This window comes from Podarcis liolepis, assembly GCF_965112155.1.
Source record: "Podarcis liolepis genome assembly, chromosome: 2".
Lineage (NCBI taxonomy): Eukaryota > Metazoa > Chordata > Lepidosauria > Squamata > Lacertidae > Podarcis > Podarcis liolepis.
Window position 1 is genome coordinate 14,888,954 of NC_139555.1, and position 13,195 is coordinate 14,902,148.

A 13,195-nucleotide genomic window follows, 5' to 3' on the forward strand; every position below is an offset into this window, starting at 1 on the left:
CCAGTTACACACACACACACACACACACACACACACACACAGAAGCAACTCTGGAGTTTTGCAGGAATTCAAACAGGGAGATCAGGAGGAATTGTTCTCCTACACCTTTCCCCCTCAAGCCGTTTTTCAAGATTTCTCACCGCAAAAGAAAGTGTTTAAAAATCAGGCAATGACACCATCTCCCCCACCCACCCGCTCTCCCCATTCCATCGTCCCGTTTGTTTGAAAAGAGAAAGGAAAGAGAGAGAGACCGGATAACAAACTGTCCCTTCGGATCTGTGTCTCCTAAGGCACCGCTTCCTACTGGCCAGGAGCAATAACAGTCTGTATACTGGGCCAGTGGTTTCTGCCCCCTCTCTCCCCAGAGGAGGGGTGTGTGTGTGTGCTGTGGTTTTGTCACCCTAAGGTCACTGCTTATAGCGCTTGCGTCTTCAACTCAACGGGTTCCCCAGGAGGCTCTGGCAGGGCGCTGGTTTCAGCTGGCCGGTCGCCTTTGAGGACAGACATACGCTCTTTGACCCCGCGCATCCGGGGGAAGAGGATGAAGTCGTAGAGGAAGCCGCCCATCACACCGCCAACAATTGGTCCAACCCAATACACCTAGAAAGTAGAGGAGGAAGCACAGAGAAAGGAAGAGCGATGAGACACAGGAGAGGCTTATAACTCTCCTTGAGCTTCTCACCCTGGGCCAGCAGGGTGGGATACTGTAGATAGTTCAGGTCCACATATGCAAATAAGGGATCAAAAGTGACGTTCAGTGATTGGATAGTTACAGAAAGTTGTTACAGTTACGTTGTACTGGGGCTCTATATAAGCAGGCTGGCTGAACCCTTCAGTTCAGTTCTGTTCTGGCCTGTGAATAAACAAGAGCTGTTTGGAGAATCGCTGTGTCGTCTGATATGTTCACCCACAACTTAACACTGGCGACGAGGATGGGATTGATGGACACCAGAGCACAACCAGATATGGCCACTCTCTGAGCTGAGCTGAATCACTGAGCGAAATCACGGAGCAGAACCAATTCAGAGCTGACCGTTCTGGCTAGAGCACAGTGTTCCATCCATCGCCTCCACGTCGGCATCGGAACCATGGCTTCACTCGTGCCTCTACCGCCGTTTGTCCCAGCCTCTGAATCATGGGACTCCTACCTCGCCCGGTTCGACTGCTACCTCCAAGCCAACAAGCTGATGGAAGTATCACAGGAGCAGAAGCGGGGCCTATTCCTCAGCCTCTGTGGGCCTGAGGTGTTTGAGACGGCCCAAGCATTGGTTGCACCTGTAGCAGTCCAGGCAGCACCATGGGACATGATTAAAGAGAAGCTCCGCAACCACTACGCGCCAAAGCCATCCAAGATTGCTGCCTGCCATGCGTTCTACCACCGGAACCAGGCAGAGGGGGAGTCAGTCAACAACTACACCACCGCCCTCCAACAGGCTGCAATGCACTGCGAGTTCCGAGACTTAGACGATACCCTGATGAATCGAACCGTCTGTGGGGTCCGAGACACCCGTCTGCAACGCTGTCTCCTCGCCAAGCCAGACCTCACGCTGCAGAAAGCCATTGAGGAGGCCGCAGCCTCGGAAGCTGCTGAACTATCTACAGTATCCCCCTGCTGGCCCAGGGTGAGAACTTCAGTACATAACAGTTACGAAGCTGGCAGAGCAAGGTGGTGGAATTTGGAAGCAACACCACTTCAAATTTCAGAAGGATTGTGTGGGGGGAACAAAACAAAACATTTTCACCTGCTGTGCTAGTTTATTACACAAAGGGGACTTTTACATTGGTGTGTATTCAAAAAGAATGACCTCACAGTCTCTGGAGAATATTAGCAACCCATATTGTTTCCACAGCAGAGGTGACCATGAGGCAAATGAATAGGCTGCATCTTGTTATAAGAATTTGAAGGTCTTATACATATAAGATAGATTGTTATGTACAGAGTTGAATAGGATCCAGAATGCAGCAGTCTGATTGGTCCACAGGAGCCACCCAATCCAGCTCCAGGTGGAAGTGAACCTGCAACCTGATTGGCCTACAGGTGAATCCCGGAATTAGCCAATCACGTGGGGCCCATTGTGTAAATAATGTATATAAAGCAGACATTCTGGGGGAACTTCCATTCCTCCTCACCACTATGAGCTGAATAAATAAAGAGCATGAAATCCACTCTCGACTCCGAGTTTATTTCATAGATGTTCCTAAATGTACCAAGCAAACACATACAAATGTGTAAGCCACATGTCTGAAGCCCACAGAAAAGTCCTGAAACCATTTTCTCTCTCCCAAAATGACCTCAAATATTTCTCTACAAGGTCGAAGGAAACGCGAAATCTCCCCAATGTCTCTTTCACAAATCCTGTCTTAAGGGCACATTTAAGATATGAATAGGGTGTGAACCTGTGACTTGTGACCTGGGTTCAGGAATTGAGTAGTTATCATAACAAAAGAGTGGCCAGGATGCCCGGGTAATCCAATCAGGTAACCTGGCAGACAGGAAGAAACAACACACCCAGATTTCCGCCCCTTCTCTGATGTATTAAGGGGGTGTTTTTTGGCCACACCCCTTCTGTGATGTATGTATGATGTTTCTGGGGGTGGTCTTGGACTCCAGGGCGGGCAATTTAAAATGTATATATAAGGGCTTGTGCACATGGCTGAGGGTCCCTCCCCCCCCCCCGTGTGTGTGTGTGGGGAGCACCCTGTTTCAACAGCTTTAATTAAATATCAGGCTTACTAGCTGCTTTGCTTCTCAATCTTCTCTGGTTGGTCTCTGTTATTTTCTCCTACCAATAGAGAACCTACGAAAGGACTCTGTATGGGCTCTTGGGTACCCCATAAGAGAAAAGGAGCAGGTTTTTCCCCTCATAACAATGTATATATTATGTCAACTCTCTTAAGAATTATTGCCTGTCTCTCTCCTAAGGAAGTGTCTGCACCAATACTGTTGGCAAATTCCTTTCTCCTCTATTTGTACCTCCTGGTCCTGGGATTATTGCTCTTGGGTCTAATATACATGTGCAAAGAGACGTAGAAGAATTATTTCAAGTTCTCCAGAAACCTTGAAGGAACAAACATGATGGATACCACCCAATATTAGTTTAGGGCTGCACCAGCTATTCCAGGATGTCCTCCTAATTAGTGCATATAACCAGGAAAAATAGCTGGTACAAAGTTGGCACAGACTAAGGGCAGGCACTTCAGAGCTTTGTATTATTTTATGTAATGGCAACTGTGTTTAAAATTATTCATGTGGCACCATAACCTGCTCCCCTATGAAGGTATTGACATGGGAATCTTCTGCTTGGGTTATCTTCATTTTATCTGGGGTGACACAGAGTTCTAGGGTGCTTCCACGTCACCATTGACCCAAATACTCCTTTGAACCAGACACAATAATTGAACCCGTCTCCAATCTGAGCTTTGCATCTGCAGAGATCTACTACTGCTCAGCACTGCCTTTGTGAAGGATGAATTTTCAGGGAGAGGTATAATAATAATAATAATAATAATAATAATAATAATAATAATATAGTTATTTATTCACACTCCGCCCATCTGGCTGGGTAAGAGGGGTGTCTTTAGAATATGTGAAATAAAGCCTTTGAGGAATCTGACCTGAACAGCTCAGAGCTTTCTCCGTAACCCTTAGCTTGATATGTTGTTATACACCTGATTATGAATAAGCTTAATTTCTTACCCCCAAACCCTCTCCTTACCCAGTGGTTGGTGAAATTGCGGGTGATGACAGCAGGGGCGAAGGATCGGGCAGGATTCATGCCAGCTCCTGTGAAGTACATCTGCAAGACAGTAAGGTTAGAATGGAGAAACTGTTTCCCCCCTGTATATAAGGCACCCCCATGTCCCTGGACCCCAAGCAGGTCCAATTTCTTTTCTAAAGGCTGACTCCGGACCAAGCTGTCAATTTCAGTGTCTCGTTTTCTTAGTCTTTAAGTCAGTTCTTGCACATCAGTTTCTGGTTGGTTGGTTTTAGTGTTTTCAATGAACTTTGTCCACATTTTAGTGCAAATTTTGCCCAACGCAGACATTTTTGCAAAGCAAGTTTCCTGAATATAATGCCATTTTGTATGTTTTTTTTCACTAGTGTGTACATTTCAATGCAAACACTACCCCCAGGATATACATATTTGTACACATTACTAGGAAAGAGAACTTCATTGCAAAATTATGAGAACTGCACATTTTGAAGGACGGCTACATTTCAGTTTGCATATTATTTTAGAAAGTGCAAATTATGTGTGTTTGCCTTTAAATGTGAATCGAGTTGAATTTATTCCCCATTCCAGCTAAAGGCTTGGTGGGATTTATATATGATTCCGTAGCTTTCTGTCACATCCTCTGCTAAAATGCAGTGATATGGACGGTCGACAAATACCATCATATTTCCTTTTTTCCGGCAGCTGTGATTCACTCTGAATGTCACAGTATTGGTCTATTTGTATTCCCATATATGGCCACTCCCATATTGGGAAATCCTTTTGATCACATGTGAAAAGGCCCCTGTAATCTTGACAGCAAGGGAGCCAACATGATCTGTTGCACTGCAAACTGATGGAAAAGTGGGTTTCTGCTAAAGCATGGGGAGGGCATAGCTGTCAACCGTCCCTTATTTGGTGGGAAACTCCCTTATCCCAGCGCCATGTCCCACTGCTGTCCCGGATTGATGATGTCCCTTAAATTTCCCGGGTTTCATGCTCGCCCGGCTCGGGAGGGAAGCAGCGGCTCAGGGTCCTCCGCCTCGAGAGAGCGAGCACACAAGCTGCCGCATCTCCGTCTCTCCCTTTTACCCCTCAGGGGCGCGTCGTGAGGAGACGGGTGGCAGCAGGCGGGCAGGCAGCCCCTCTCTTGCGAGATTTCTGCAGCGCTGCCAGAGGAAGCCGGAGGAGGCGGCCTGAGGGAGGAGGAAGAGGAGGGGATGGGGAGGGACGCAGAAGGGCGGCGCTTCAGCGGCCGCGGCACCGCCGCAACCATCTCATGCCGGGCTTGCGGGTGGCGTGGGCGAGAGTCTCTCCCCCTCCCTCTCGGGTGGGGAAGGGCCGATGGAACTCATAAGCTAAGCAAAATCCCTTATTTTGGCTGCTGACCCCTTATTTTCGAGGCTGCTGGTCCCTTATTTTCAAATCTGTAAGTTGAAAGCTATGGGGGAGGGCAGCACAGCGCTATGTGTGGGGCTGTTCACAAAACCAAGATAGAAGTACGCACGGCTAATATGAAGGTAATCTGTGCAAATAGGCTACATCTGTTACCACATCTGTGCATCCTGCACAGAGTCATTACCCCAAAGAGGTGTCCAAGAGTGAGGGAGAATCCCACAGCCAACGCTACAGATCCCATGCGCCCGTTACGTCTCTCGTCATAGGTGGCGAAGATGCAGAGGACAAACTGTAAGGTCAGGAAGATCTCCACGACTGTAGCTTGGCTTACATTTACACTGGGGTGTATCTGAAATCAGGGAGACACAAAGAAGGACAGAACCATGAGGAAACGACAGAAGCCCACACCTCATTCCTTCCTCTGCTACTGTTCTGATCATACAATAAGCTTATTGACATGGCGTCCAGAACTTTGCCGTTTACAATACTGAAGGCAACTCTCACGGCATCTTTTCCATGCCTAGCAAATATTTATGGAGCTAATCAAAAGTTGGATGTAGAGATTTGGGCAAAGCATTTACCAGGTGGCAATGCGGAGGTCTGTCTGTCAGACTTGGTGCCAGTGGTGCAAGGAGTTGACCGAGGCAACAGAAGTGAAGGGAGGTAAGGGAGAAAAGTAGGTTAAAAAAAGCACCAGGAAGCCTGAACAGAGTCCCTGGCATGCTCAGACTTATGAGCGAGTGTGAGCAGGAAGCCTTTGTGGGTACCAGGGAATATTACTGACTTGATCTGGTCTACTGATGTAAAGACATGCCAGTCTCATTCATAAGTGTGGCTGGTCTCTCTCCAGTTCCTTCCAGAACTGAGTGGTGACAGAATCCTACCCAACAAGTCTCAGGTATACAGTGGTACCTCAGGTTAAGTACTTAATTTGTTCCGGAGGTCCGTACTTTAGCTAATTGGGCCTCCTGCTGCCGCTGCGCCGCTGGAGCACGATTTCTGCTCTCATCCTGAAGCAAAGTACTTAACCCGAGGTAATATTTCTGGGTTAGCGGAGTCTGTAACCTGAAGCGTATGTAACCTGAGGTACTACTGTATACCATAAGCCCAAGCAAAGGTGCAAGTCATGACACTGTCTCTCAGCTTCAGACTCCAATTAGTGTGAGAGTCCACATAGTTTAAGACACTATTTTACTTGCTTAAAATGCATTAATGATGATATGCTTTTATTCTTCAAGGACTGTATGAATAACTCTGGGTTAGGTTTAACACCCTAGGCAAATACAGAATAATTCAGCTGGTGGGTACCCCCCAAAAAGGCCATCTAATTTGACCACCAGCCCTTTATACCCTCACAAAAGTAGGACAACATTGCTGCATGCCACCCCAATTTCTGAGCGATGCAAGATTCCAGGTGTTCCAGGCATGTTTACCCAGGGTTCGTGTTTCCTTTGGGAAATGAGGCACAGAGGAGACTGTGGTGTCTTTATGATATATGGTTTATTTACACATATATACAACCTGAGCCTATGTTGGAGGGGTTCATAGGACTGGCACCCCAAGACAGTCTTGCTTCTCCCATAGCTGCAGCTGTGGCTTCAGGACAGAAATTAGCCACGGCTTTCCAGCTTGCCGCCTTTACCAGACTGCAACCTTTATCCTCTAGGGCAGTGTTTCCCAAACGTTTTTGGGCAACGGCACACCTGTTTACCGGAAAAAAATCTCGCGGCACACCACCATTAAAGCCCCGCCCCGTGACGTCAGCGCGCAGCGTCACGCCGGGGGGGGGGACGCACAAAAGTGAACGTTTTTTCCCTTCCCCTTGCCGGGGTGGAAGGAGGCAGCAGAGCGAGGGACTGAGGGACGGCGGCAGCTGAGGCGGCGGCGGCTGTTGTGGTGGTGGCGGCGATAGCGGGCGGAGGAGGAGCCGTCGCCGGGAGTTGCTGCTGCTGCTGTTGCTGCTGCTGCCCGGACATGCCGGCCTCCTCCTCCTCCGCTGTCTCGCGCTCCTCCCTTTTGCGCGCGCTGCCCCGCCGCTCGGCACCACCACCGCGGAGCCGCCCCCGGCTCGACGCGGATCCTCGCCGCCGCCGCCTCTCGCCGCCCGACTCGCCCGCCTCCCTCCCACGGCACACCAGCCGGTGTCTCACGGCACAGTAGTGTGCCGCGGCACACCGGTTGGGAAACACTGCTCTAGGGTCACATCCCAGCCAACTCTAAAGCCTCTAAACTTTGGCTTTTGTCTTCTAACTAACTCTGAGTTGAGGGAGGGCCCCTTCCTATTTGCCATCTGGCACAGAGCTTTCCTAATGGCCCATCACCACAGGCAATTTCCTCATCAGGAAACTAGCCCAGCTTAATATTTTAACAATTGCTCAATCTAGAGGTTCAGTGTCTGGGCACCCAAAAACTAATAACATGAGGGAGCCTGAAACTCATAACACAGGGAGTCTGGCATCCACAGGGGAGTTTGGCACCCACAAACTCCTAACAACAACCCCCCCCCTCACTATAAAACAACCTGTGCAAATTGAGACCACTGTGTGGAAAAAGCAGGGAGCAGATAGGAATGCCGTCAGACAAAGAGTGATATTATGTTATATATTCCATCTTATTCCAAGAAGTTCAGACTAATCTCCACCCTGTGGGATAGACTAAGAAGAGAGAGAGTAGATATTTCATCAAGAGAAGAATGGCAGCTAAAAATATGTGAGTACTTGGAACTCGCGAAAATTACAGAGTCAATAAATCAACAGACAAAGTTAAAAAAGAATGGGGATGTTTTAGCAAGTATTTGATGAAACAAGGTTCCAATATTAAGACTTGGCTGTGCTTTGAATAACTCTGCAAATAGGGAAATATTTTTTATTCATTCCAAGATGAGGATAAATAATTAAACACAGGGTATAAAACAGGAAAACTTGAACCGAAACCATAAAGAGGCAGAAGGAAGTCAATAACATAATAAATGGTAAAGGGATTCAATCCAAACTGAAGGTTAGACTATACAATAAATACCAATATAGGTTTGAATTATATTAAACAGTACTTATCAGTAGATAGGTATTCTTATTGTTTAAGGTGTCATTTTGATATAGTTATTTTTTCTTTCTTTTTTTCTGCCCCCTTCTTTTTCTTTTTCTCTTCTTTTTCTGTATGTTTTTTCATTGGTTATGTATGTATGAATTTGCTAATAATAAAAAGACAAAGAAAGAAAAAAGAAGAGGAGATAGGGTGGCTGCAAGCAAGTGTTATCTCCTGAGCTTTGTGGCTCGAGTAATGATAGGTTCTGGTCCAACCACTACACCACACTGCCTCCCTTGAAATTAATTTAGCAAGTGTGCCGAGCTATGTGCTGCAGCAGGAATTGGGAACTTTTCCTCCTGTGATCTGTCAGGGGAAAACTAAAGCCATCTGTAGAAACCAGAGTGCAAAAGAAGTGGCAGGCGGCAGAGACAACACCCCCCCCCCCGTTTTTGTCTCTCTTTTTACCACCCCACCCACCTTGCTGCCTGCTTGGAATTAGGCTAAGGGCAATGTAATGGGCGTGGGGTTGCTCGTGCGTAAGTTACCGCCACTCCTGGCAGTGTTGCCTTGCTAAACCTTTCAGTCTGGGCAGCCCTTCACTTCGTGGCTGCTTCAGTCGCTAGCAGAATCCGTCAGTGGGCGTTTCTTAAACCTTTTCCAACATAAAAGTTGTTTGACACCCAGTCTCCTCCTACTCTCCCTGCGAGGAAGTCTTCTGCGCAGGGAGGGCGTGGGTAGCGGAGGACCCGTGCTCTCCCCGCTGGTGTCCGGTGAAGAGTCCTGGAGCCCTCTCGCCGATTCCCCCATCTGCCCCCCTTTATCCCTGGTGTTGCGCTGATTAGCTTCCCCATCTGCTGAGCTGCCTCTCTCCCTGCTGGGCCCTTCTCCAGCATCATTTGAGAGCCTTCCCTCCGCCTCTAGCTCCGATGTCAGTTCCCTGACAGGCAACATAAGCCTAAATACAGTGGTACCTCAGGTTAAGAACTTAGTTCGTTCTGGAGGTCCGTTCTTAACCTGAAACTGAGGTAACCTGAGGTACCACTTTAGCTAATGGGGCCTCCCGCTGCCACTGCGCCGCCGCCATGCGATTTCTGTTCTCATCCTGAAGCAAATTTCTTAACCCAAGGTACTATTTCTGGGTTAGTGGAGTCTAACCTGAAGCACCTGTAACCTGGAGCATCTATAACCCGAGGTACCACTGTATCTCTCTTCAATTTTCTCATCATCCTCCATCCTTCAATGATTTGCCGGGGGGGGTAAGGGGGCACTTAAATAAACCCACAAGCCCAATTCCCTGCCCCCCCTGCCCTGCCCTAGCTAAGAAGGCTAGGACTGCTTTGAATTATCTGTCAAGCCTGGGTTGGACCTTGGTTTTATTTTTCCGTCATGTCCACCATAGGCATTGCGGGAAATTTAAATGGCAGCTAGAGTTAGGCACTTGGTGCCACTAACCTTACAGGACCATGAAAAATAAAGTGTTTTGCCCCCCTCGCCCCCTGAGGGGGGGTGTTAGTGGTGGTCCCTGTCTAGCAGTTGCCCCAGGCTCTGGGTGCTAGCGCTGAACATGCTGTTTCTCCTTCAATCCACCCAACGAGTGTTTGGATAAACATTCTCTTTCTTTTAAACAACCAGCAGACTCCCTGGAGAAAAAGGGAATTTGAAACCATGACTGCATCTCCATTGGGAATTTATATCCAACCTTCGTGCAACAAAGCTTGGGGGAAGATAGGTTCAACCTAGTGGAGAAAAAATGCTCTGCAAATGTTATTTTTTTGTTTGTATACACACTCTTACTTTATGGGGTTTTTTTGGGTAGATCTTAAATCCCTAGACTCATCTCTTTATCTTTGCTGCTCTAGATGCTTTTGCTTTCTTTGAGTGGACAAAAATTTAAGCTAGCATATTTTAAGCATAGTTACCAGTTCTTGACGTCTTTAGCTCAGTTATCCCAAACTTCATCCCAGCCCTACCTGAGTCAAATGTCTCCAGCTGAAGCTGTGAAGCACCGCATTTTTTAAAAAAAACAACAGAGCCAAAATCCTTTAGACTGGCCTAGAACAGATTGAATTATGGTGCTGGAGGAGACTCTTGAGAGTCCCATGGACTGCAAGAAGATCAAACCTCTCTATTCTTAAGGAAATCAGCCCTGAGTGCTCACTGGAAGGACAGATCGTGAAGTTGAGGCTCCAATACTTTGGCCACCTCATGAGAAGAGACGACTCCCTGGAAAAGACCCTGATGTTGGGAAAGATGGAGGGCACAAGGAGAAGGGGACGACAGAGGACGAGATGGTGGGACAGTGTTCTCATAGCTACAAACATGAATCCGACCAAACTGCGGGAGGCAGTAGAAGACAGGAGTGCCTGGCGTGCTCTGGTCCATGGGGTCACGAAGAGTCGGACACGACTAAACGACTAAACAACAACAACAAAAGAACAGATTCAGATAATTTCTGAAGGAAGTGTAAATTCTGACAATCCAGACATGTTTCTAGGGAAGCCTAAATCACACCAACTGGCAGAGCAACAAATCTGAACATCTGGCATCAAACCAACATCTCTGAGGTGGAAGCATCTAAATTTAAGAAAGGAGAAGGACTACTTGATACAAAATTGATTTGGAAAATTTAAATTTCAGCTATGGTCATCTGCCAGCTTCTTTGGCAGTTCTGCTGTCAACCCCATAAAGGAAAAGTCATGTAGTCGGTTATTACCACATTCCTCCATTGGCTCCCGAGACAGACGGATGCCGAAAAAGCAACTAGTAATTCTGGGTTTCCTTTAAACTGTTCTGTTAGGAGAATGAACTGAGCTATCAGATCACATGTGGTTGAGGGAGTTTTGAGAGGAAAAACCCACAGCCCATGAAACAATGGGAGGTGTTCATTACGGACAGAGGCTTAAATTTTATGAAAACCTACCGCAGTGCAAATCCTGTTTAACTCAGCGGAACATACTTCTGACTAAGTAAACGTATTTAGGATTGGGCTCTTTGTGAGCTACAATCGACAAGACATCCTCCCAAGAAGCTAAGTTATGCTTGAACTTGAAATAAAGATAGAATCATTATAAAACCAGCAGATTAGTTAGGTGTGGGCTTCAACAGATGACAGGCCTTTTCACGCCTAAGGGCTAAGTTGGCTTTTTTTCTTAAATGCAAACAATTGGCTACACGATTGCTCTTCTGCATTGTGTCTGGCAGTTAACAAAGTTCACATGCATCCAGCTGGCAGAAGCCACAAAGGCGTTTGTTAGCTTGATGCGTGGAAAACCTACGTATAGCCCAAGCCGACACTTATTAAATCCCACTATGCTGTCTTCATTACACAATCATCCTCAAATATTCCTGTCTCGCATTCCTTTGTGATCCCGCTCTCTTCCCTCACAGTACACACACACACACACACACACACACACACACACACACGGCTATGCATTCACATCATCTTCTGACATCTGGGTGCCACCCAGTTATGAAGCCAAAGTCAAGTTGACAAGCTGTCAATCAAAGATAACAGCTGAGACAAATGTCTCCTGCATCTCTCCTGCATGTAGAGTCCGGCTCCAGGCCCTATGCTAGTGGGTTGTAGTCTTCCTAGATCTTGGGACTCAAGACTCCTTATGAGATATTAAGAATCCCTCTCCTCCTTCTAGCACCCCTGGGATTGCCCCTAATAACTCAGAATTAACCCCCCCCCACTATGCAATCCTTCAGTGGAGCTCTCGCATGCAGCAATACGACCTTGTGGATGTTTAGATTACAGGGGTGCCACCCTCCTCAAAGACCCTCTGCATGATCCAGTTACCGTGTTGAGTGCCAGGTTACCCCGCAACGCTGCTGGCGTGACTCCGTAAAGCACGGCTGCGCCGGCCACTCCTCCCAGCAGCTGGGCAACCATGTAGAAGACGGCGCGGAACAGGGAGAGCTGCGAGCCCAGCAGGAAGGCCATGGTGACAGCTGGGTTGATGTGCGCTCCGCTCACGTGGCCTAGAGACTGCACCATGGTGGCCGCCACCAAGCCGAAAGCCAAGGCCACCAGCAGAACGTTCAGGGGGCCGACCACCCAGCGTAGCGAGGCCCCCAGGCCGAAAAAGACATAGAACATGGTGCCGAAGAACTCGGCAAAGACAGCCCTCCAGAAGGAGGAGGAACGCGCCTCCCACATGGTGAGGCAGGACGGCGGTGGAGGTGCGGTGCGCAGCGGCAGCAGGGCAGTCTCCAAGCTCCTCTCTGCTGCTGCTGAGCTCCACCTAAGCCCACTGCCTTCTACCCCGGCTGTGAGCTTTATAAGGCTCCCTAGCCCAGCCCAGGAGGTGGGAACTGAGTTCAACTGACTGGGGTCTCTTAACTCTTCCCTGCCTGGCCTGGGAAGCTGCGGTGGTGCTTATAAAAAAGGCTGAGGAGTACACAAGGAGACAGCCAGATCCTGCTCCGGCTTTCAGGGTTTTGATCCTCCTCATTTATGCATTTACGTTTCCCTCTTTCCACCTTTCAGCTAAGGAGCTTCACGGAAACACTCCTGGCTGGGGGTAGACGGGTCATAACTCCCAAGGATGCTACTGCAGCACAAGGGGCCAATTTGTGGGTGTATTTTTGCTTGCAGCCTGGTATAGAAAAAGCATCGGTCCTCCTCTCTGAACTGGGGCGGTTCAAGGAGGGGCTTCCCCAAGTTGCAGGTTTTCCCAGGCATAACGGACTCGTCTCCAAAGCTCCTCTGTTTGCAAGGCCAAAACTCTTCCCTATGCAAAAGAATGGAGCAGACATGATGTCTTCAGTGCTGCAACAAGCTTTGTGCAGGAGGGAGCAGAGAGGGAAGGACGGCTATCTTTTTGCACAAATGCTATCATGGGAGACAAAGTAGGTTCAAGTAGCCCGTGCAACATGATCCCTGAAGAGTATGCCATCAGGGTGAGGTCATTTTTAGGCCTTGTAGCATCCACTCAACAACTGAAAGACAGGCTGGTGTTATAATAGTTCGAGAAAGCCTGTCACCCTCTTTCTAAATGCATCGAAATTTTAACGGATTTTTTTTCCCCAGATCTCGGCTGCGTACCTTC

The 13,195-nt window shown here is 48.1% G+C and overlaps 1 protein-coding gene across 1 annotated transcript; it reads right to left on the reverse strand.

Annotated features, from left to right (window-relative positions):
- Window positions 1–216: 216 nt before the first annotated feature.
- On the reverse strand, window positions 217–12,376 carry MIP (major intrinsic protein of lens fiber). Its single transcript, XM_083490513.1, has 4 exons — window positions 11,944–12,376; window positions 5,296–5,460; window positions 3,717–3,797; window positions 217–600 (listed from the first exon to the last, which is right to left on the reverse strand). Exons 1-4 carry the CDS (start codon window positions 12,301–12,303, stop codon window positions 415–417), a joined length of 792 nt encoding a protein of 263 aa, XP_083346639.1. The 5' UTR covers window positions 12,304–12,376; the 3' UTR covers window positions 217–414.
- Between the last annotated feature and the right edge of the window lie 819 nt (window positions 12,377–13,195).

Coding starts and splice junctions, on each gene's coding strand:
- MIP (XM_083490513.1), bottom strand. CDS start 12,303: ATGTGGGAGGCGCGTTCCTCCTCCTTCTGGAGGGCTGTCTTTGCCGAG. Junction 5,461..11,943: donor GTAACCTGGCACTCAACACG/GTAACTGGATCA, acceptor CCCTGATTTCAG/ATACACCCCAGTGTAAATGT. Junction 3,798..5,295: donor CTCTTGGACACCTCTTTGGG/GTAATGACTCTG, acceptor ACTGTCTTGCAG/ATGTACTTCACAGGAGCTGG.